A 22,149-nucleotide genomic window follows, 5' to 3' on the forward strand; every position below is an offset into this window, starting at 1 on the left:
AGAAGGAAATTGGTTCTTAGTATTGTAAGAGTGGTTGCCAGCTACCACAGGAGATGCATTATGTGTGCAGGTTAATCGTGTCTACATGGCAACCCTCAAGCAAAACTCTCACAAGAACCATCCTAACTCCCACCCTAACCTACGCTTTGGCAGCGGTGAATTTGCTTTGCTGAGAGTTTCTGCAGCATGAGGGTTAGACATTACCGGTGTAGTTAGTGGCCCACATCCTAAACCACTAAGCTGCCACCTAGAGAAATATGAGCCGGGTAAAGTCCCGTTGTTCAGCGCTGGATGTTTAGAGAGGGCAGAAAGTGCCTGTGCTGGCTTTGTTTGGCCTACGGTCCCGGTCTGACCCCAGTCTTCACACAATACGATGACATTTCAGATGCTCTGACTGATGACTATAAACCTTGTGTGAAAATTCATGGAGGGATGGCATGAGATCAGCTGGAGTGTGTCCTATTGCGAAATATTGTACTTTGATTTGTGTGGGTAGGGTCACTCATTAAAATTACACAGTCACCATTTTTTTTATTTCATTTTAAAGAGCCATGAAATAATGCATTTGTATTTTTGTACATAGTGTATTAGCTACTCCTCAACAGCCAGAAAACTGTCCAGCAGTTTCAAGGGGGTTTTAACATTTCCATCCTTGCTTCTCTTTCTTTTCGTCCACTGTAAACCAAAGACTCTCCCTCTTTGTCCCCTTGTCTGACTGTTGGTGCTTGGCTACCACACACCCAAATCCACACACATCTGTGGGTTTGTCTCTGGTGAGCTAGCCTTCCCAAAATCTACAGACTGTCTTGTGCACATGCCATGAAGAAATGTCGAGATTAACGTTTTAAAGAATGTTTTGTGGAATAGCTGACTGAGGTACTCTACCATAAAACAGGAGGTGAAATACAGTGACAGGTTGAGGGAGAAAGCTTAATGTAATATAATTCAACTTTGTAGGGCTTTTTGTGAATCGGTCCGTCATTATGATGTGCTATTCTCATAACAAAAGGCTGTAAATATACAGTAAAAAAACTGAATGATGGACTGTGGTTTGTCTGGAGTATCAGGTACCAAAGAGATGATGTCATACTGCACACAAAGAGACAGTCAGGCGTTACCTCAGCGGTGTGATTCAGGCCCCTTGTGTCATTGATTTACCAAAACATGCATATGTTAAAACAAAGGGGATTAGAGATCCTGTTCCTACCATATTCCTGGAATATGTAAAGTGAACTGTGAAATATTTCATGTGAATTGGCCTAAAAATGTATTTGGACAGTTGAATTGCATCAAATTTTTGTATATTTTTGCATTAATATAAACCTTGTGGCTTCTGCAAACAAATTTTCTCTAAACTAATGTCACTTTCTGAGGCACTTTTGTGTTAAATCAAAGTTAATAACAAAAATAACATATAACACTTTGCCTTCAAAACAATACATCTATGGTTTTATCCCTAAAAATACCTCAATGTCTTTTTATAAAATGTTTAGACTGAAAAGTGATATGTTTTTTAAATATGATCACTTTTGTTATATTTACACAAAATATTCATGTTGTTATATAGTGCATAAACAGTACTGATACATTCAGATACTTTACGATGCAATGCATGTAAATAATGCAACACATTATGTGATACATGTGTGGTCCATCATTTTCTTGAGTGATGGCCAGTGTTATTGTCCAGACAAATGTATGTCTATACTTGAGAATGACACACAGACAGCTCTCATGTAATCTTATCCGGACAATATTGACTTTACCAGGTTCTGCGCAATGTGCTTTTGTCTGTGGGTCTTATACCTGTCAATCACGAACTCAGAATGTTAACCTGTCACAAGATGCCCTTTTCCCACGATGCATTTCTTTGCCCTGGCTAAGTTTTATCCCAACCTTTAGGTAGGAAAAAGCAATTAATGACAGGTTTGAAATTAAACGTTTGCAAGCCACATAACCTTCTGGCTGTTCTGGATATCTGTGAGATGTGACAGAGGATAAAAAAATGGAACAAATAAGGACAGAATGAGGACAGAGAAGAGTGTTAACTTGGCTGTTATTACTATCCCGAGGGCTCCTTGTGTTCTTTTGTTTGGTAGGTGACATCAGCATTTGAGGGTTGGGTGTGGGGAATCTGCCTCTCTGCGTCTATTAGAGAAATGTTTGCTGAAGATGGATGGGGATGAGTTTTAGGCAGGTGAATGTTAAAATGTCCCATGGCCCGCTGGGAAGTTTAGTGTTGAAGCAGGGGGTGGTCTGCAGGCTGGGGTCCAACACTACTGAAAAACGTGGACTGGTGTTTTCATGTCAGGAAGTTCTGGAAATAGTTTGAAAAGCAAGAATAATATTTTCTGGAAAAAATGTGAGTGGTTGCCAAGCCTTGTTATACAGTTTATATGGTGTTCCGAGTAGTCACTACAACACGCTGTTCATAACAAATAAATATAAAAACATTAACAGTTCATACATTTTACATCTCAGACCTCACCACATCTCTAATTAGACATTCTGTTACTTCAAAGATCAAGAGGTCAGTGCCCTTTAGTCAAAGATGGCAGCTCTTGTCTGCATGTAAGGTTTACGTCTGGAGCCGCTGCCGGCCGTCCCATCTGTCGCTTCGGTAGCAAGTGCGGCTGCTGAACCCCGACACAACTCCGCTGTGTCCATGTCTCCGTCTAGCCTCTCAGTCTGGAGCATGTGTCCTATATAGCAGCCGTCTGTGGCCAGGCAGGATGACTGAATGGCTGTAGCCCAGGTGCATGACTATATCCACCCAGACAAAGAATGTGCTATTCAGGAGTTTGAACGTGGAAGAAATTTCTAAGTGTGAGGATATTGGCTTTCATAGCCACGAGCCACCGAAAGCCATTATTTAAACAGCGAGTTGTCTTACCACACGTTCACACAGGCTTCCTATTCTACTGTCCTTCCACTGTATGTTTATACAGGCACAATTGTTCTCTTCTCAGATTTCGTTTTAATGGTGGATCGTAAGTGTTCTGATGTCTTTGCCCTGGATGGAAGGGAGCTACTGTATCTGTGTATGATCAGCTGTTCACACTTAGAGCACGACTGTACCCCAAATTACTCCCACCCACTCTCTCTCTCTCTCACTCTCTCACTGTCTCAGTATTATTAAGTGCCTGACAGAACACATTGCTTTGTGTCTGTTTCTGCCGCAATGTCAAATTGATAGACATCTAGTAAAAAAGAAAAGAATAAATAGATTACACAGCAGGACAGACACAGCATGAGATGTGCCTGAGAGAGAGAGAGACAGAGATTATGCAATAGAGATAAATGGAACCGGAGAGGTGTAGATTGAAGAAGAGGAGGAAAGAATGGCACCTGCTTGTCAGTCACAATGCCAATGGCATACAGACGTCAATGCAAAAATGCGAGAAAGTAAACGAAACAAATTTCTCTCTCCCTCACCCAAGTCTGAAGAGGGTAATAAGCAATCAGTACACCAAATCCACATCTCTGCATATGCTATGAATAGATATGTAGGTTCTGCTTCAGATAGACATGTTTGGTGGATCTCGTGGAGAAATATGTGGGTCAGTTATCACCCCACAATCGAAAGACAAAATATTAAATTATAGTCCAAAAATCGTAATGGTCCTTTTTTGCACACCAATAAAACATCAGAGAGAGAGAGTGGGAGTTTTTAGGCCACGTCTCACAACCCCACCCTGATGCTCATCACTCTCTGCTACCAGTACATGTCCATTAAAAAACCTGCCGCTAATCAAAACAAGCTTTTGTTTAAAGTCTTGGACATTGTCCATCTAAAAATGGAACACGGGAAAAGTCCTTCATTCATTAAAAACAGATCAGACGTTGCACGAAACCCGAAGTCCCTTGTTTAGTATTTTCTTGCCTGAGAAAGACATCAACAAATCAATACAAGCCGAGGGTCTATTTTCTGTCTCCTGTGGACAGATCCACCCATCCACACACAATACAGCTCTGTTTCAAGGTCAGACAGTTTATAGCTCTCATAGAGGGGGAACATAGGCGTGTGACCCTTTAATACATCACATGTGATGTATACAAAAGGGATGCGAGTAAATTTGTCACATTGGTTCAAACAGATTTGGTAAAGACCTTAATGTAAACACACACACGCATTTACACGCTCTGTCATTTGAACGATGGCCTATCATTAGATGCACAGCTCTGGGCTGGAGAGGAAAACTCCACACCCACTTTAAAAAACACCAGCTACCAGCTATCACGCAGAGCACAACCGGCCGTGAGCAAGCAAATTACAGGATATTATCTTTTCTTGTCTCAATTCTGGTTTCTAACCAAGGCGAATAATGTAAAAATACAGTCAAAGTTACAAGTATTTCCCACGAATGCCCGGTTTAATTATATCTTTAGTATCAGTGCTGAAGGATTCTCAGACTTAATGTTTGCTATGAACGAAATGATGAAAACGCAAAACGTGCATTTTCATATGGATTTAATTTAAGGAATCTAGTAAAGGTTGTGGTGGTGTTTGTCTATTTTTAGTTAGCTAACTTTAGTTCAAAAGAAAACCCTCTTGAGAAGACCACCGTAGCTCTTTGAATGCCCATGTACTCATGAAGTTTTTAACTAGCGCAACCAACAACCAACTAGTTGACAAACATGACATGCATATCATTGCCGGTCAACCTGGCTTGGTATACAAATCAACAGCTTTTTGGTCTAAGCTTTTTTTTTTTACCACCAAAGTGTTAAGTGTTGAGTTAGTCTTCCTTTTTATGAGAGCCGCTTTTCTCCTCCTCAGATCTGTTGAAAGGTATGAGTGCAGCTAAAAGCTAATAGTGAGAACAGAGATAAAGCGATGAAAAGCAAAATGAACCAAGACAATTTACGGCCACTTCCAAACGCGAACCATAAAATCACCCCAGAACCCTGGCAGCACCGACACCTGTCAATGCTACATTCTGGTTAGCGCCATACAGCGCGGCTCAATTCGGGGTATTTCTACCCAGCTCATATATAACAAGCCAAAAAACATATGCGTTCCCACACGCACATCATACATACCCTCTCGGGCAAGCCAGGACTGCTGAAGCCTAAAATAGTTTGTTTTGAAATGGCTCCCAATGAAGTAATTGAAAGGAATGCCGGTGATGTTCACCGCACAGGCAGTCCTGTGTGTTTTTGTGGTGGTGAGAACGTCAGTTGAGGGGGAATTCTGACTGAGGTATGCGTGAGATTGAAGGTTAGGTGAGAAAAATGTTGAAGGTGGAGTCTAGCTCTGTGCGGATACAGAGATTCATCCGTCAGAAGTATGACAGCGGCCTCTGTCAAACATTTTATTTAGACTGTACCTCAGGACCGGTTTCTGTCAGAATCCAATCAGGAACTATGAGGTCTTACTAAAAATTGTTAATCATTTTGAGGTACATTTTCTCTGTAATAATTCCACACCTAGAGGAGAGTGTATCACACATTTACTGTAAAGAGGAGAATTCCGGAAGAAACGCACATGAAAAGAAATATCTTTCATTCATTCATTGGCATGCGTGTGAGAATGACCATTCATGGGCGTCACGATTAATCACTAACAATTTTAAGTTTCAATTTATTAGCATGACACGTTTAACAATACGCATTGTTCTAATGTGACAAATAATAGTGTCATACATATTTTTTACGACATCATTCTATGACACCATTTATGTGTGTACATTCTGCTTTATAAATACGTTTTGTCTGCATTGTCTTATGTTACTATGGAGACGGGAAACATTTTCTGTGCATTCCTTTGAATCAACAATCCTCATTAGTTTACTATAGAGGACCTGTGTAGTGTGTGTAAGTAGCACACTTAATAATATCTCTAATTGGTTTAGCATCCAATTTTAGCTCCCAAGAGGGATTTTTGCTCATTTTTAATCTGCCATTTTTAATTTATAAAAACAACCTGGGATAAGACGGCCTCATTTACCAGCACAAAACCACATAACTGCCCCCCCCCACACACCACGAAAGCAAAGGGAACAACATGAGATTTGTACAGCACATTAAACAACACAATCCACATAAAAGTGTCTATTCCTATAAAGAAAACAACATGACCTCATTTTTTCCTCTTGTTCCATATGTTTTATGAACATTAATGTGAAAAAAATCTGAATTTGTGGCCTTTGAACATCTAACTGAAATCAATAATTGTTGCCACCCAGGCCCTATAATGATATAACTGCCGCAGCTGTTTGAAATGAACCCATTCAGTCATGTTTTAAGGATGCCCATATCAAAGCCTGCACATTTACAATAGGATGGGGGGAAATCATTATGGAGCCTTCTTTCAACGGGACGTGGGGGTGGGTTATTTGTGACGTTTTGCCCCTGAGTGTACGGCAAAGGATTGTCATCGGCTATTAAGTTTTCTGTTTTGAGCAGAACGGAGTAATAGTCACTTACAAGCTTTCCGTCTTGGCAGCTGTGACACATCCATTTTCCTTGCTGCTAGCGCTAAAACACTGATAGGAGTATTTGAGAAGCCATTGTGCATGTGTCTCTCCAGTGGCTAAAGAGTTAGTGACTTCAGCTGGAACTAATGACAGAATGTATGATATGTCTGATGGAAATCACCCCGTCTTTGAGCTTATTGCCTTGATGTTATGTTTAAAATACATTTTATGTTTTGTTAAACATATTTAAAAAAAGAGTATATGAGAGAAATGTCTGTTAAATGTATGTCATTCTGTTGTTCCTGAAAGTAGCCGAGCTTTGAATCTCATTGTTCCCTGCTTCCTCTATACTTTCATCTGTTTATTTTGGCTTTCCCCCTCTTTTTTAGTCAGGTAACTACACATCCCCTTTCTATTGAGACCTTTATAGATTGTAAACACACATTGATGAGAAAAGGCACATGCATTCAAGCATGCACACAGAAAAATACACAGAAGCGTCAGAGAATATCCTGTCTAGTGTCATTTCCTCAGCATCTGTTGCTCTGCACCTGCGACGTCCATTGACTGTCATTTGTCGGAACACGCGGAGGCATGAATGGATCTGATGTGCACAATTCACTGTGTCTGTTCTGCGGTTTTATAGCAAACAGAGTACTGTAAATAATACAATCCTAATATTTCTCATTACAGTGAGTGTTAAGAGCCCAAATGTTTCAGACATAAAAGGTATCAATCTTGTTTCCTGGTGTGGCTGTGACAGGTTAATAAAATTAAATGGTGACTGTACCACACCTTTCTACCAAACTGCATGTTCCTGAATGCGTGTGACAAACTGAAAACATCTGACTTAAGAGTGGCCAACCTTTTTCTTAAGAAATGCAGTGTATGCATATTTGTATTTCTTTTGCTACGGAAATTACATTCAGATGTGTTACTCTAAACCCATGAGAACTCTACTTCAATTGGAGACCACAACCCACTCCTTGTCTTTATTCTAAGAATGATTTCTTAAAGCTGCAATCCGTAACAGTTACCGAGCAAGTACATGAAAAATCAGTATTCCCAACGGTAAGTTTATATTAATAAGCTATCAGGTACAGTTTTACGGGTGATGTCAGTTTGACGTCATTTGACTTCAACCCATGCAAAAACAAGTACGTAAAGTAACATGCAATTGTGTTTCAAACAGAGATGACAATATAGAGGCAAAAGTTACAGATTGCAGCATTACCATCTAAGGACTTGTTTTCATTTCAAACACATTACTTTGATGTTCACACGATCATTCCGTGGTGTCGGTTAACACATCAGCAATTCCATCAATTCAAGAGAACGAAATAGAAAACATGGCAACGGTGTTTCTTGCCTGCCAGGTAGAATAACCTTTCAAGGAACAGCATCATTTCTGCACTTGTCATCATGCTGCAAATATTCCATTCATTTAGGTTGAAATCTGAATGGGAGGTAAAAATGCAGTGACATTCCAAGAGTATTAAACTATTATTTACTGGAGCGTTGTCTGATCGGTTACTGGGCGCGTCTTTTCATTTGGTATGTGTATCTTAATCCGTTAATGCTGTCTGACTCTGAAGACAAAAGTTATGCACCTTTACATAAAATCTAGATGTACTGTGTATTATAAATAACTCGACCAACAGCATCATTAAATACCTGTGTAAAGGAGTGGTCACACTAGACTTTGCGCTCCATTTACACCCATTAATATGTATGCCAATGTCCCAAATTTGAAATAGGGTGAGCTCCCCTGCCAATTTGTAACACAACGTATGACATCTAGATAATCTACACACTACAGAGTACAGACTGGCCTCATTTTGTCTCCGTCGGACTGAAACCTCGTTTCACCAAAATGTACACTTTATAGGAAATGAAAAAAGACAGCATTTTTTCAATAATTAATCACTGTGTAGGCAAAGTCTTTTTAATACTTTTTAATTGATCATATTTGCAAAACCCACAGACAAACATGAAAGGTGACCAAAAAAATCTTCATCCTTTGTGTTTCTTTTTTTGTGATTTTCGGATTATTAAAGACAGAAGCGTAATAGCATGAATACATACTTTTTAATTGTGTGTGCTTGATGCCTATAGACCACACCTATTCTCACTCATCTGTTTTATTGCTTTAACATCACATTCCAAACAGATGACATGGTTCATCTATTAAACTATTCTAAAAGTTTATCTGTAAAATCACAACGTTAAGAACATATTTGCGGATTATCCGACGATTAGCTGAGATAACTTGAAGGATTTAAGGGACAGTAACCTAGTTAGACACTAAACAAACGCTCATATACAGACATGCTAATGTAGCATACTTGAAAAAGATGCAGTGCATTTTACATGGATACAACACACACTCTTTCAGGAAAAAGGCACAAAAGCTTTTACTGAAACTTAAGTACATACCTACACAAAAGTACAAGGTAACAAGGTCCAGAACATTACTGACATATTTTTCTCTATCTTTCGGTTTCTCTCTCTTACTACATACTGCATACTGGCTGTCTCTCAGAACACATAAAATATCTGAAGTTTAACACATACTGTATATACATGTATAATCTTAATTATTGAATATTCTTTAGAAGCTTTCATATACAAAAACCTTTTTAGCTAAATAGAATTATGCTATTATTATGCTTATAATGTCCTTTACAACACTGTGACAAACAGTCATAAATACTTCAGATGTACACTTTTATTTTATTTTAAGGGATAGCTCACCCAAAATGAAGATTCTGTCATCCTTTACTCACCCTCAGGTGGTTCCAAACCTGTATACATTTATTTGTTCTGCTAAACACAAAGGAAGATATTTGTAAGAATCTCAGTAACCAAACAGATCTAATCCCCCATTGACTCCCATAGTATTTAATTTTACTCACATTCTTAAAAATATCTTCCTTTGTGTTTAGCAGAACAAAGAAATTTACACAGGTTTGGAACAATCTGACGGTGAGTAAAAGATGACAAAATCTTCATTTTTGGGTGAACTTTACCTTTTACAACACAAACAGAGATAAAACTACACAGATAAATGACTAAGATAAGATGTTTATAGACAGGCATGTGACAATTTTCTAACCTCTCCAACATTACGTGGCAATCATTGATTTATCTATTGGCTTTTAACCTTAAAGGTCCACTGTATGGAATTTAGCTGCATCTAGCGGTGAGGTTGCGAATTGCAACCAATGGCTCACTCCACCGCTCCCTTTTGAAGCACTTCGGAGGCTGACACGGAACAAAGATGTCATCACGTTTTCGCCTCCATAGGTTTTGTAATAGAGCATCAAGCTGACAGCGCAACACTATGGCAAATGTTGTATTTATGTAAGTCACCAACGTTTAATCAACACTTTCTCTGTAGACCAGGGGTGTCCCTGACACGTTCAATCTGAATTTCTCCACCAAACTCTGCTCTTATCCTTTGCTTTCTGTCTGAATAGCAGCAATTTGCATGCAAGAGGCTTCAGAAAGTTTTACAGAATATGTTGATGGCCTTCAAAAATCTTTTTGTGCATGCAGCAGTGGCGTCAGAGTTGCTTTGACTGGCCTCCCAAGGTAATGCGTTTTTGTCCGTGCCCTCTCTACAATCTGCTTAGCCAGGCTAGTCACGATCTTTCTGTGCCCACACACCCATTCACCTGCCACCTGAACTTTTTACTGGAGAACTTAAGTCACACTTCAGTCACATTGAAGTGAATTATTGTAGCACAGGTGAAGGCTTCATGGCCGAGCGTGTTTCTCCTTGACAGCAGGACAAAGCCATGTTCATTTGTGAAGATTGAGTCACAAACTAGATAGATGCACGCGTGCACAGGTACGGCACCATGTTGCCATAGTAACGCGTTTCTAATAAAGCTTTGGTATTTGATCAAAGAAGGGCATCTGCTTGGAGTCTGCCTACACAACCACGTGAAAACACAAAACGCCTCTCACACCATTTCTAAGACAAGATTTAACCTCACCTGTTACATGAAGAACCTAAAATAAAAGATGCTCAATAGTGATGTCAAACAAACTCAAGGTACAGAAGGCACTGTCCCTAACAATTCTATGCATCTAATTGGTTTTGGTCTCCTCTTTGCTCACAATTACAGTGAGGGAAATAAGTATTTGATCCCCTGCTGATTTTGTAAGTTTGCCTACTTACAAACAAATGAAGGGTCTATAATTTTTATGGTGGGTTTATTTTAACTGATAGACACAGAATATTAAAAAAAATCAGGGGAAAAAAATGTTATATAAAGGTTATAAATTGATTTGCATTTCAGTCAGTGAAATAAGTATTTGATCACCTACCAACTAGCAAGAATTCTGGCTCCACAGATTGGTTATGTGCCTATATGGACCACAGATTAGTCCTGTCACTTTAAGAAAGTACTCCTAAATCAGCTTGTTATGTATATAAAAGATGCCTGCCAACAGAATCTGTATCTTCCAGTTCAACCTCTCCACCACCATGGTCCAGACCAAATAGGTTTTAAAGGATGTCAGCGACAAGATTGGAGACCTGCACAAACCTTGACTAGGCTACAGACAGAAGCTTGGTGAGAAGGAGACAACTGTTGGTGTGATTATTTGGAAATAGAAGATATACAAAATAACTATCAAATGCCCTTGTTCTGGAGCTCCCTGCAATATTTCCCCAATGGGGTAAAGATGATCATGAGAAATGTTAAAGATCAGCCCAGAACTACACGGAAGAAGCCTGTTAATGATTTCAAGACAGTTGGGAACACAGTTAGCAAGCAAAACATTGGTAACACATTGGTAACACGCTATGCCACAGTAGACTGAAATCCTGAAGCACCCGCAAGGTCCTCCTGCCCAAGAAGGCCCGCCTGGCTCGTCTTAAGTTTGACAATGAACATAAAAATGATTCAGAAAAGGCTTTGGCGAAAGTGCTGGCACTGCTGTGAGACCAAAATGGACTCCTGTGTTTGGAGGGAGAGAAATGCTGACTATGAGCCCAAGAACATCATGTCTACAGAGAAGCACAGTGTTGGAAACATTCTGCTTTAGGGCTTTTTCTCTGCTACAGGTATACAGGATGACTTCACCGCATTGAGGGGCTGAGGGACGGGCCCATGTACCGTAAAATCTTGGACGAGAACCTCCTCCCCTTAACTAGGTCACTGAAGATGGGTCATGGATGAGCCTTTAACATGACAAAGACGCAAAACATATTGCCAAGACAACCAAATTGTGGCTTAAGGAGAAGCACATTAAATGTCCTAGCCAGTCTCTAGACCCTAGTCCTATAGAACCTCTGTGAAGGAGGCTAAAACTCCAATTTGCTGAGCGACAGCCAAGAAACCTTAAAGATTGACAGAGGAGTGGACTAAATGTATCCGGACACATGTGCAAACCTGGTGACCAACTATCAGAAATGTCTGACCTCTGTGCTTGCCAACAAGGGTTTCTCCACAAAGTACAAAGTTATGTTTTGCTTGGGGATCAAATACTTATTTCACTGACTGAAATGCAAATCAATTTATAACCTTTATATAACATTTTTTCCCCCTGATTTTTTTTAATATTCTGTGTCTATCAGTTAAAATAAACCCACCATAAAAATTATAGACCCTTCATTTGTTTGTAAGTAGGCAAACTTACAAAATCAGCAGGGGATCAAATACTTATTTCCTTCACTGTATGTCATTTCTCTAAGGCTACTCCTACACTTATGAAATGGCTCACTCCTACTTATCTCACTGTGATTGAAGGCTGACTCACTTAAGTTAAGGCGTTATATGAACCCCAAGTATAAAATATATCCAGCAAGCAAATAAATACAGCATGATGTAAGTCTTCAACTTAGTCATCCACAGCTTGCCCACAACCCACTTCTGCCTATTAAATCGCACTCACCCACACTGCCGCGAAGCACCATTGGCTGTAGGAAGGCCGTCTATGAGCTGAATTAAAGGGCTAGTTTAGCCTTAATCTAAAGATTCAGTCATTTATTCACCCTTGTGTGATTCAAAATCTATATTATGAGAAATGTTTTGTGTCCATACAATAGAAATCAATGGGGTTCAATGTCTTCATAAGAAAGTAAAGCCCTATTCGGACAGCATTAGTTTTACATGGGGAGGTGGGGTGAAATAATTTTACCACAGGACATATGTAATCTTCATGGCCAATTTGCACGGGATTAAAAATCAAAGGAAAACTACTAGAAGTGGGAGGGGTAACTCGATTTACGCACCGCCGCCATCCTGTCGTCATGTGCGTATGACGTTGCTTTATGATATCACTTGTGCAAACATATACAGTACATGATCTCTTACTTATATATATACTGTATATATAAGTCAAGCAGCTGGTTGTGAGAATGAACCCCGATGCTGTACATTACCCCGTTTATTACCTCATAAGCAAGTTATTAAATGAAATATTAATTTGAAACATTTTATTACCTCATTTGTAACAAATGCAAATGAGCAAAAAATGCAAATTTTTCCCTACGAATTGATTGGATGTGTAAAAACAGCCATTGCATTTTGAAATGAAACTGGCAGCAGACTGACAGTTGAAGGGGAGGAGTTAACGGATGCTCTGAAATAATTATATTCTAGTGTAAAATAGCTCAATGAGTCTATTAAGTACCTAAAAGGGATAGTTCACCCCAAAATTTTAATTCTGTAATCATTTACTCACCCTCTTGTCATTTCAAACCTGTATGAAGTTCCTTTTTCTGCAGAACATAAAAGATGATATTTTGAAGAATGTTGGCAACCAAACAACAGCGGTACCCATTGACTTGTATTTGTTTTGTGGCCTTGTTCTGTTTCCAACATTCTTCAAAATATCTTCTTTTGTGTTCTGCGGAAGAAGGAAAGTCATATAGGTTTGAAATGACAAGAGGGTGGATAAATAATGACAGAATTTTCGTTTTTGGGTGAACTGTCACTTTTAACAAAAACCTGTAGATGAATGCTGCCCAAACTCACAGATGTGGAAAAGCTCAATAGTCGGTGGATAATTACAGTTACTAATGTATTGTACATCAGGCCATAATTTGCATTAACAGCAGGTTGGGTTTCCTCAATTTATAATGATTTACAGGTAATGGAATGCAAACTGGCATCTCTGCTATCTCATTATGGGGTTTTGTTGTCAAGTGTCAGCTGTCAATTCAAAACAGAGACGTTTTAGGCATGTGGTGTCTCAGATGTTGTGGGAAAAACCTGGTCGATCCTCTTTTATGACTATTATAAGTCAATGAACATTTGAAGAAAATGTTTGTTTGGGTCAAAGGTTTGGTATGTTGCAGGCAATTAGACTAAGTAAGGCGGATGCTAGAACACAAACTATTTAGAAAGTACTATGAGAGTCACAGGTGCAGATACATGTCCATTTCATTTTTCTATTTTTTCCTTTATGTGCATGTCATGTCAGTGCTTGTCATGCCTGTCACAGAGAAGAACATTCAACCATTTGAGTGAATCATTGTACCACAGCCACTGGAAGTGGTTTCTTCCACTCGTAAAAATACAGCGCCATCATGTGAAGTTTATGTAAAACCTAGAGAAATGTTCCTAAAGCCAGCAAAGGGTCGCTGTTAAATTTGCAGAATTTAAATCTGAATGGAATTCAGAAAAGTGTGAGGGTGCTGTGTCTGTCATTATCTGTCCAAGCACTGACGGGGTGTAATCTATCTTTATATCATCTTTCATTCCAAAATGAAGAAAAAACGTGATGGAGGAGGCATGTGTGTACATATCCGGGTGCTCTTCTGACAGTTTCAAGACATGAATTTTAAACAGAAGGCAAGCGGAAGAGTGACAGAGGAACACTGCGTTCTAAATGAGGGGAATCTGCCGTGACATTACAGGCTGTGAATCGGCCATTTAAATTATATCTTAGAAAAAAAACTTTGGGGCTCATATACAGTAAAGTAGCGTGCTTATTTTAAATAATGAACATTTCCACGGTAATTACCTGGAAGGACAGGTGTGTATGTGACATCTCAAAAATGCAGGCATGAATAAGTGAATGAGAAAGTATGTTCGTTCATAAATGTCATTGCAACCTGCTGAAGATACTCTAGTGCTTGAATGAGTTACATTCTGTAAATTGTTTTCCTCATTAAAAAAGATATACATATACAGAAAATGTGTGACAGTATATATATAATATGATGGTGAATGATCATTCTGTCTCATTTAGGCTTGGCAGGATGAACAGTTCATGAAGAAAACATGAATGAGGCATGAATATTTCAGGAGCTTTTTACTGCACATGTGTGCAGTCCATATGTTCTTTTCCCCCCGGATACTGTGTATTTCTGTCTCACAGTCACATGCGGATACACAGGTTTATTGCTGGGCAGAGTGGCGTAATGTGATGGAGGTGGGCGATTCACAGAGGACACAGCTCAGACACAAAATAGGGAAATGAGAGGGGAGGCCGGGGGTGCAAAATCACCATCGCTCTACTTGAATGAGAGATTGAGGTGTTGATTGCCTCGGTTGACATTTAAAGGATCATGAGATCTCAGATATGAGAAATGCACCCATTGTGATTAAATTCACACTATATCTATGCATTTCAACCAAAAATGAAAATTCTGTCCTAATATCCTTATGTTGTTCCAGACCTGTGACTTTCTTTGTTAGGCATGACGTAAAAAGTGGTTAATTGTGACAGAATTTATATGTTTGAATAACGTGGTTCTTTAAAGTTTACCACTAGTTACTGTAGAAACAATAGAAATTACATTTTGGGATAAAACCCTTTGGAGAAATGAAATTCAAAGAGTTCCATTATGGGACTTTCTGTCTGTCAACAAGCAACAGAGGATTTTTGATTCTGCGTCTTCAGTTTTAAGACACTGTAAGTTGCTCAACAGTGCAGGTTGCGCAACCCAGTAGCACTTGGATCATTTCACAGATTCTTCGAAGTCCCAGTTTCATCACCTGACAGAAATAGGAGGCATGTGTCTCTATGAACAGACATCAGAGGAAGTCTAGACTTTTTTTCATCTTTACCCGTCCCCATCTACTTCCTAAACATGTCCAGATCTGCCTCATTTAAACCACTAAAGCACATTTTACTCACTTTTGCTTTTTATTTACTCGAAATTTAGAGCACGTAAATATTTTAATCGTTGGAACCGACCTCAAAGGCCATCTAATTACGGTCACTAAATGAGAGAATTCAGGGATGAAATAGCAGATCATTTAGCAAAGTGCTACTGTAATTCGTACAGATTTGAGTGTGTGGAGGGAGCGTTGATTTCCCAGCAGGCTCGCTGTGGGCTCTCTGCCTGTTTCTAGACTGGATATACTCAATCGGGTCAGGCTTTGGCTTTAACAAGCTGCCAACGACAACACAGGGCTTCGGCAAATTCAAGCTTCCGCAAAACGGGTTATTAAATATCCAAACATGACCATTAATTGAAGGTGGGGAAAATTCAACCCTGACTGTATGGCTTTAAACTCCTTTCTGAGGAACTAAGCACATAAGAGCATGCATTGTGCAAGTGTGTGTGTTTGTTTCTCTTATTGTACACACTGTAAACCCGGATAAGTTCTACTAACTCAAAAAATTTGAGGCAACTGATTGCCTCTATTTTTTTAAGTTTGCAAACTTAAATATCATCAGTGAGCATATAGCTAGTTATTTGAGTAACCTGTAAATTTTAAATAAACATTAATTTAAATCAAAATATATATTTAGTGTTTGGTTCATCTTAATTTAATGCAACTCAAAGTTTTGAGTACTGACAACTTTACTTAGTCTGCAACATTATTTTAAACAGCTGAAAAGTGAAGTGACGTGTGGCCAAGTATGGTATTCCATACTCGATACTGATGTCGAATCCAACTCTGGGTATCTGAGTGAAAGCGTCTGAGTGGTGCACGTTCAGCGATTACGTCACATTTAGGTAAAAACCGGCACTAGAGGGCATATGTTTGAAATTAAAATATTAGAGTATGGTTGCATCTATTTTTTCAAGTCCCCTAAGCTCTAAACTTTAGCGTAGTTGTAAAAACTCAAAAAAATATTTACTGTTAACTTAAATCTCTGATAGAGGTTGAATGAACTCAAAAATATTAGTTAGTTCAACTTTTTGGCACATTTTGAGTACCAGGTACTTTCCATTATAAGTTAGTTATACTGTTTGGGTTTACAGTGCAGCCACTGGACTGCATTGCATTTATTTCTGTCAACTTCATGTCACATAATACAGATACACACAAACACTGCAATGTTTGTGCAGATGACACAGTTCCTCAAAATCTAGAGCGTTGTAGTTTTCAGATGAGTGTTAGTACCCCAGGCCATCTTTCCTCATTATGAATTTCAAATGTAACTTTCTGTCAGGAACTGCAAGATTAGGAAGTCTTACATAACGATTATAGTATCTGGGCACTTTTTCAAAAATGATTTAGACTGTGTGCTCTTGTAGTTTCGTCCCGTGACAATAAATCCTGTGAAAAAATATAAAAGAATAGATAAATATAGTGTAAATGAGTAAAAAAAGTGCCATATGTCTGTTATAGCGTTGCCATCTCTAAATATCCTATTACTATATTAACTAATGTTTTAAAGTATAGAATCAATGTTATAAATCAAAGTTGACTAAATGTGTCTGCTTCTCTTTCTTTTTTCTCCCTAGTCTTCATCTGCAGTTTCATGGTGGCCGCACCCATTTTCGGTTACCTGGGGGACCGTTTTAACAGAAAGGTCATTCTGAGCTGTGGCATCTTCTTCTGGTCTTTTGTGACGCTGCTCAGCTCATTCATCACCAAAGATGTAAGTCACACTTTCTTTAGCCTCCGCACAAGATATTTGAATTATCATATCATCGCTGTCCTTCTGAAACCTTGTATGTCTAAATTTGCTGTTTTTCAGGAAATGATAAAAACACTGTAATTGTAAAATGATGAAATACTGTGTTGTCAAAGCTGTCAAAGCAATTTTTTTTATTGGTTAGATATTTGCAAAACCCAGAGACAAACAAAGCGTAGCAAATAATGATTTATGTGAAGAACCCCCCCACAAAGAGATACACGGTTTCAGAAAGAGAGTGATTTCAAACATTTTCACATATCAATTGAATTTTTTGCACATAAAGGGCTATGACAGTTCTCGCAGTGTTAGCTGGGTATTTATAGAAGCAAAAAAATCACCCCAGCCCGCCGGTAGCATCTCTACAGCGGTTTCTGGCTCATTTGAGAGAGCTTTGAAAGAACACTCGAGTCATTAAGCATAGCACGACTCATTGTACATAGAGCTGCTGTGCTCTCTTAAAAAATCTTTTGCCACTAACAAGTTCACTATACTCAATGTACTGCAGTTATCATTTAGATGTCTCACTCTCTTACACCCTTTATTCTGCTTCCCTTTATGAAATGATTAAATAACATGCAACAATATAAATCATTTTTGTGCATCGCAGTCACATGTTCCTCTGAGAAAACGCACGCACGCACGCACGCACGCACGCACGCACGCACGCACGCACGCACGCACACACACACACAGGCTTTGGTTGACTATCCCCGTGGGGACAGTCCATAGGCGTAATGTTTTTATACTGTACAAACTGTATATTCTATCCCCTATCCCTAACCCTATCCCTAAACCTAAAGATCATAGAACACTTTTTGCATTTTTAGATTTGTAAAAAAAAATATTGTTCTGTACAATTTATTAGCTTTTTTGCCCCTGGGGACCTCAATTTTGGTCCCCACGGTGACACGAGTCCCCATGTGTTGGTGTGTATTCAGGTTTAGGTCCCCACCGGGATATACAAACATGAACACACACACACACACACACACACAGACTTTGGTTGACTATCCCCGTGGGGACAGTCCATAGGCGTAATGTTTTTTATACTGTACAAACTGTATATTCTATCCCCTATCCCTAACCCTAAACCTAAAGATCATAGAACACTTTTTGCATTTTTGTTCTGTACAATTTATTAGCTTTTTTGCCCGTGGGGACCTCAATTTTGGTCCCGACGGTGACACGAGTCCCCGTGTGTTGGTGTGTATTCAGGTTTAGGTCCCCACCGGGATATACACACACACACGCACGCACACACACACACACACACACACACACACACACACACACACACACACACACACACACACACACACACACACACACACACACATATGGATATATGAGCACAGAGACTGCAGATATCCCTTTATCTGTCAATCATTCTAAACTTGACTGTATTCTGTTATGTAACGTTCTCCACCAACAGCAGGCTGACGCTACAGATAAACACATATTTACATAAAAGCTCATCTGTCACCATCATAACCATCAATTAACATTACTGCAATGCTGCTGCATTACATTTTTAAAGCAATGCTTTACTCGCAAGGATTCAATCTAATGATAAAAATATAAAGAAATATATAGATTGATGATGCATTTGGCTTTACTATTATTGTGTTGAAAATATTATACTGCCCAACACACTCATACACTTACAAGATTATATCTCCTACATCTCTGTATTGGTTTTATTAACCTCTTGACCTCCAGCTGATTTGTTCTTTATCAAAAATGGATGTTCTGCTTCGCATAATGAGATTTCTTATAGCTTTGGAAATAGAGTTCACTACATTGTGAACTACATACATGAGTGGAAGTTATTTTGTTTGCAATTAAAGGGACTGTTCACCCAAAATTTAAATTCTGTCCACTTGCCTAGTTTAAGTCATTCAAGTAACTGGTAGCACATGAAAAAAGATTCTTTCCTCTAGAGAACCCAAAAAGAAATAATTATCAGGCCAAATTTCCAAGCTTAATTGGTGCGAAGTACTGATAACGGGACTAGGACCAGGAAGTGTGGAGGTCACTATTTGCTTCATTGTATGGCGAAGTGCAGCTTTTGTTAGATAACCCTGCAGGTTTGGAATAATAAGGAATATTTTGGAAACAATTCATTTAAAACCAAAGGAAGGAATATATGTTGTACATGAAACTAAGAAAAATCACAGATAGATATTTCCTTTGGGTTGGGTACGTATATACAAACTTAGCCAGTAAATTAGTAATCAAGCTCCTTGCTTTTGACAAATGACAAGAAAAGAAAATGTCAGGGCCCAACTTCAGTGGAGGTGTTTATATATGCACATATTCATCATGAATTTTATGCAGAATGTATTTGAATGCTCATGTTTATGTATATGAATTTGAGGGACGAGGAAACAGACGTGTACAGTCAGTCCTGCAACGTTGGAACCTCACGAATTGTTATTTTTCCAGACCACAGCCAAAGAGACAGATGTGTCAACATGGTCGTTCAATTCTGTAGGTTTGAATCACTCAGCCAACAAGCTCAAATAAAAACTGATGTGTTTGTAAAAATAAGGCTAGTATTTCTGCCAATAATTTGATTTTATTATAAAATATTGTGAGAAAGTTTTAGGTTATGGCTTCTTAAACACTTAAGCATATCTATGAAATCATTAAATTCATACTTCTCAAATTTACATATAAGCCGATACAAAGAACTTGAATGGTGACCCAAAAAGAGTGTTTGTGTTATACTGCAGAGCTGTGACGTCATTCCGTGTAATGTCTTATATACATTACACTCTACGTTTGTGACAAGAACAAGGCACACAAAAAAAGAAATGTGTGTTTGTGTGCATGTCTGTCCCCAGCTAACCAGCCTCCAGATGTGTGCAGTAAGTGACAATAAGCATTAATATTTCATGCGTGTCTGTGTGTGCTGGGTCGATGAAAGGAGAGGTTGTGTAACAAACAAACAAGCATTCGTCTGCTCTCCCTCTCTGTACCATCCCCATTCTTTTATTCCCTCACAGCACTTCTGTTGACAAACACACAGTATATAGCTTTTGTCACTTTCGAGCAGAGTCATGGAAAGAAAAACGGAGAAAGAGAGAGGCAGAAGATAACCCAGTCTGTTGCTGATTCCTGTCATGTAGGCTAAAGAAATTACCCTGCTGAGAATTATGTAACACTCTACAACAAGTAAAGTTGTTTATCTTTTGGCTGTATGTCAAGAGGCTGCCGTAACACCAAAGAGTGTCAGGTGGAAGAGAATAAGTGACGAAATTGAGGAAAGTGATAGTTCACCCAAAAAGGAAAATGCTGTCATCCTGTATTCACCCTCTTGCAATTATTTTCTGCAGAACACAAAAGAAGATATTTTTGTGAATGTTGGTAACCGAACAACGGTGGTACCCATTGACTTGCATTGGTTTTGTGTCCATACAATAAAGAAGTGAAGGGGTACGGCGTTGTTCTGTTACGGTTTGTGTGTATTTCTCTTTCTCCTTTCTATGTGCATCATAGACGGTGTTTATACTAGTGCGTTTTCCTTTAAAAACGCTCTTGCTATGGTTACGCCTGGCATTTACACTACTCCAGAGTTTTCGACTTTTGGAAACAATGCAGACCCCGTTTTGTTTGAAAACTCCGGGGTTGCGTTTCTGTGTAAACGGACGAAAATGGAGACTTTAGAATACGTACAATTGGTTGCCCACAATCGATTACTGATCGGGTCGTCTGTATCATTGCGTTTGCTTCCCTGATTCGTTAAGCCTTTGTCAAATGAGCCATTACGCTACCTGAAGGCGACCATGACCAGCCTCGCAACGACCATGTAAACAACAGGCTTGTTTGACTTCAAGCTGCGCTGCGTACACGGATCGACACGGTGACATTACAGCAACGCGAGAGAGAATCGAGAGCCGTATGCTTTTAAATCGTGCTCTCAGTACTGCGATGTCATTCGTCGATTTGTCTGCGTGGCGCCGGATGAAATCAAACAAGCCTAATAACATGGATACCTCATCTATCCACACGAAGACGTCCATGATTTTCCTTGCCATCATGTTCATTTTGTACTGACTAGTAACCAACTGTCATCAACAACCAACTTACGTATGCCTATTTACATTTGTGTGCGCATGCCCAGCGTGTCTGAATGGTCATGTGACATGCGTTTTCGGTAGTGTAGTGTAAACGCAGATTGAAACGGCAGTATTAACGAGGATCGTTTTCATTTTAAAACGCCGTTTTCGTACGACAACGGGGTAATGTAAACACCATAATGTAACAGGATGACGCGGTGTCTCTAGAGATGGTCTGTATTCACTGCTTAAGTTGTCTCTCACTCCATCAGTGCTGGGTGCTGCTGCTCATGTGTGTGCGCGCATATAAAGTCCCCATCTAGATATTGAGAGATAATAAAAGAGACAAATACAGTGGGATCCAAAAGACCACTAGTCAAAATTCGTATAATTTAGAATTAAATGCAAAACAGATATTCATTTTCTAAGCCGTATTTGACCCTTTAATTGTTGAATACAGTACATAAAGCAAGATTTGGGACAATCAGGTGAAAATAAACAGAAAAGCGATACATTACGAGTGGGTGGGATATTACGAAGAAGTGAGAAGTGACTTGAGAAAGAGAGCATGATGTAAAGAGAAACGGACCGTGAGCACAAACCAGAGAGAAATCCATAACTAGTTTCCTCATTTGGGAGATTGACTCAAATTCTCCACAGCAGTATAGACATCCATTACACCCCCTCATCTTCTTCACATGAACGACTACATATACAACGGGTCTAGGCCATTGGGGAAGGGCGGTTTCTTAGTCTGGCTTCCTTCCCTTATAGCACATAAAAGAGGTCAGAGGACAACATTCACATTTGACTAGAAACCGAAATGT

The 22,149-nt window shown here is 39.2% G+C and overlaps 1 protein-coding gene across 1 annotated transcript in view; it reads left to right on the forward strand.

Moving 5' to 3' along the window:
• The window catches only part of LOC130550613 (sphingosine-1-phosphate transporter SPNS2-like), a 48,493-nt gene that overhangs the window by 20,644 nt on the left and 5,700 nt on the right, over nucleotides 1-22,149 (forward strand). Inside the window, exon 3 of the mRNA XM_057328115.1 lies at nucleotides 17,086-17,222. Within this exon, the coding sequence (XP_057184098.1) occupies nucleotides 17,086-17,222 (137 nt within the window). The remainder of the gene's footprint in view (nucleotides 1-17,085; nucleotides 17,223-22,149) is intronic.

This window comes from Triplophysa rosa, linkage group LG2 (assembly GCF_024868665.1).
Source record: "Triplophysa rosa linkage group LG2, Trosa_1v2, whole genome shotgun sequence".
NCBI classification, from domain to species: Eukaryota; Metazoa; Chordata; class Actinopteri; order Cypriniformes; family Nemacheilidae; genus Triplophysa; species Triplophysa rosa.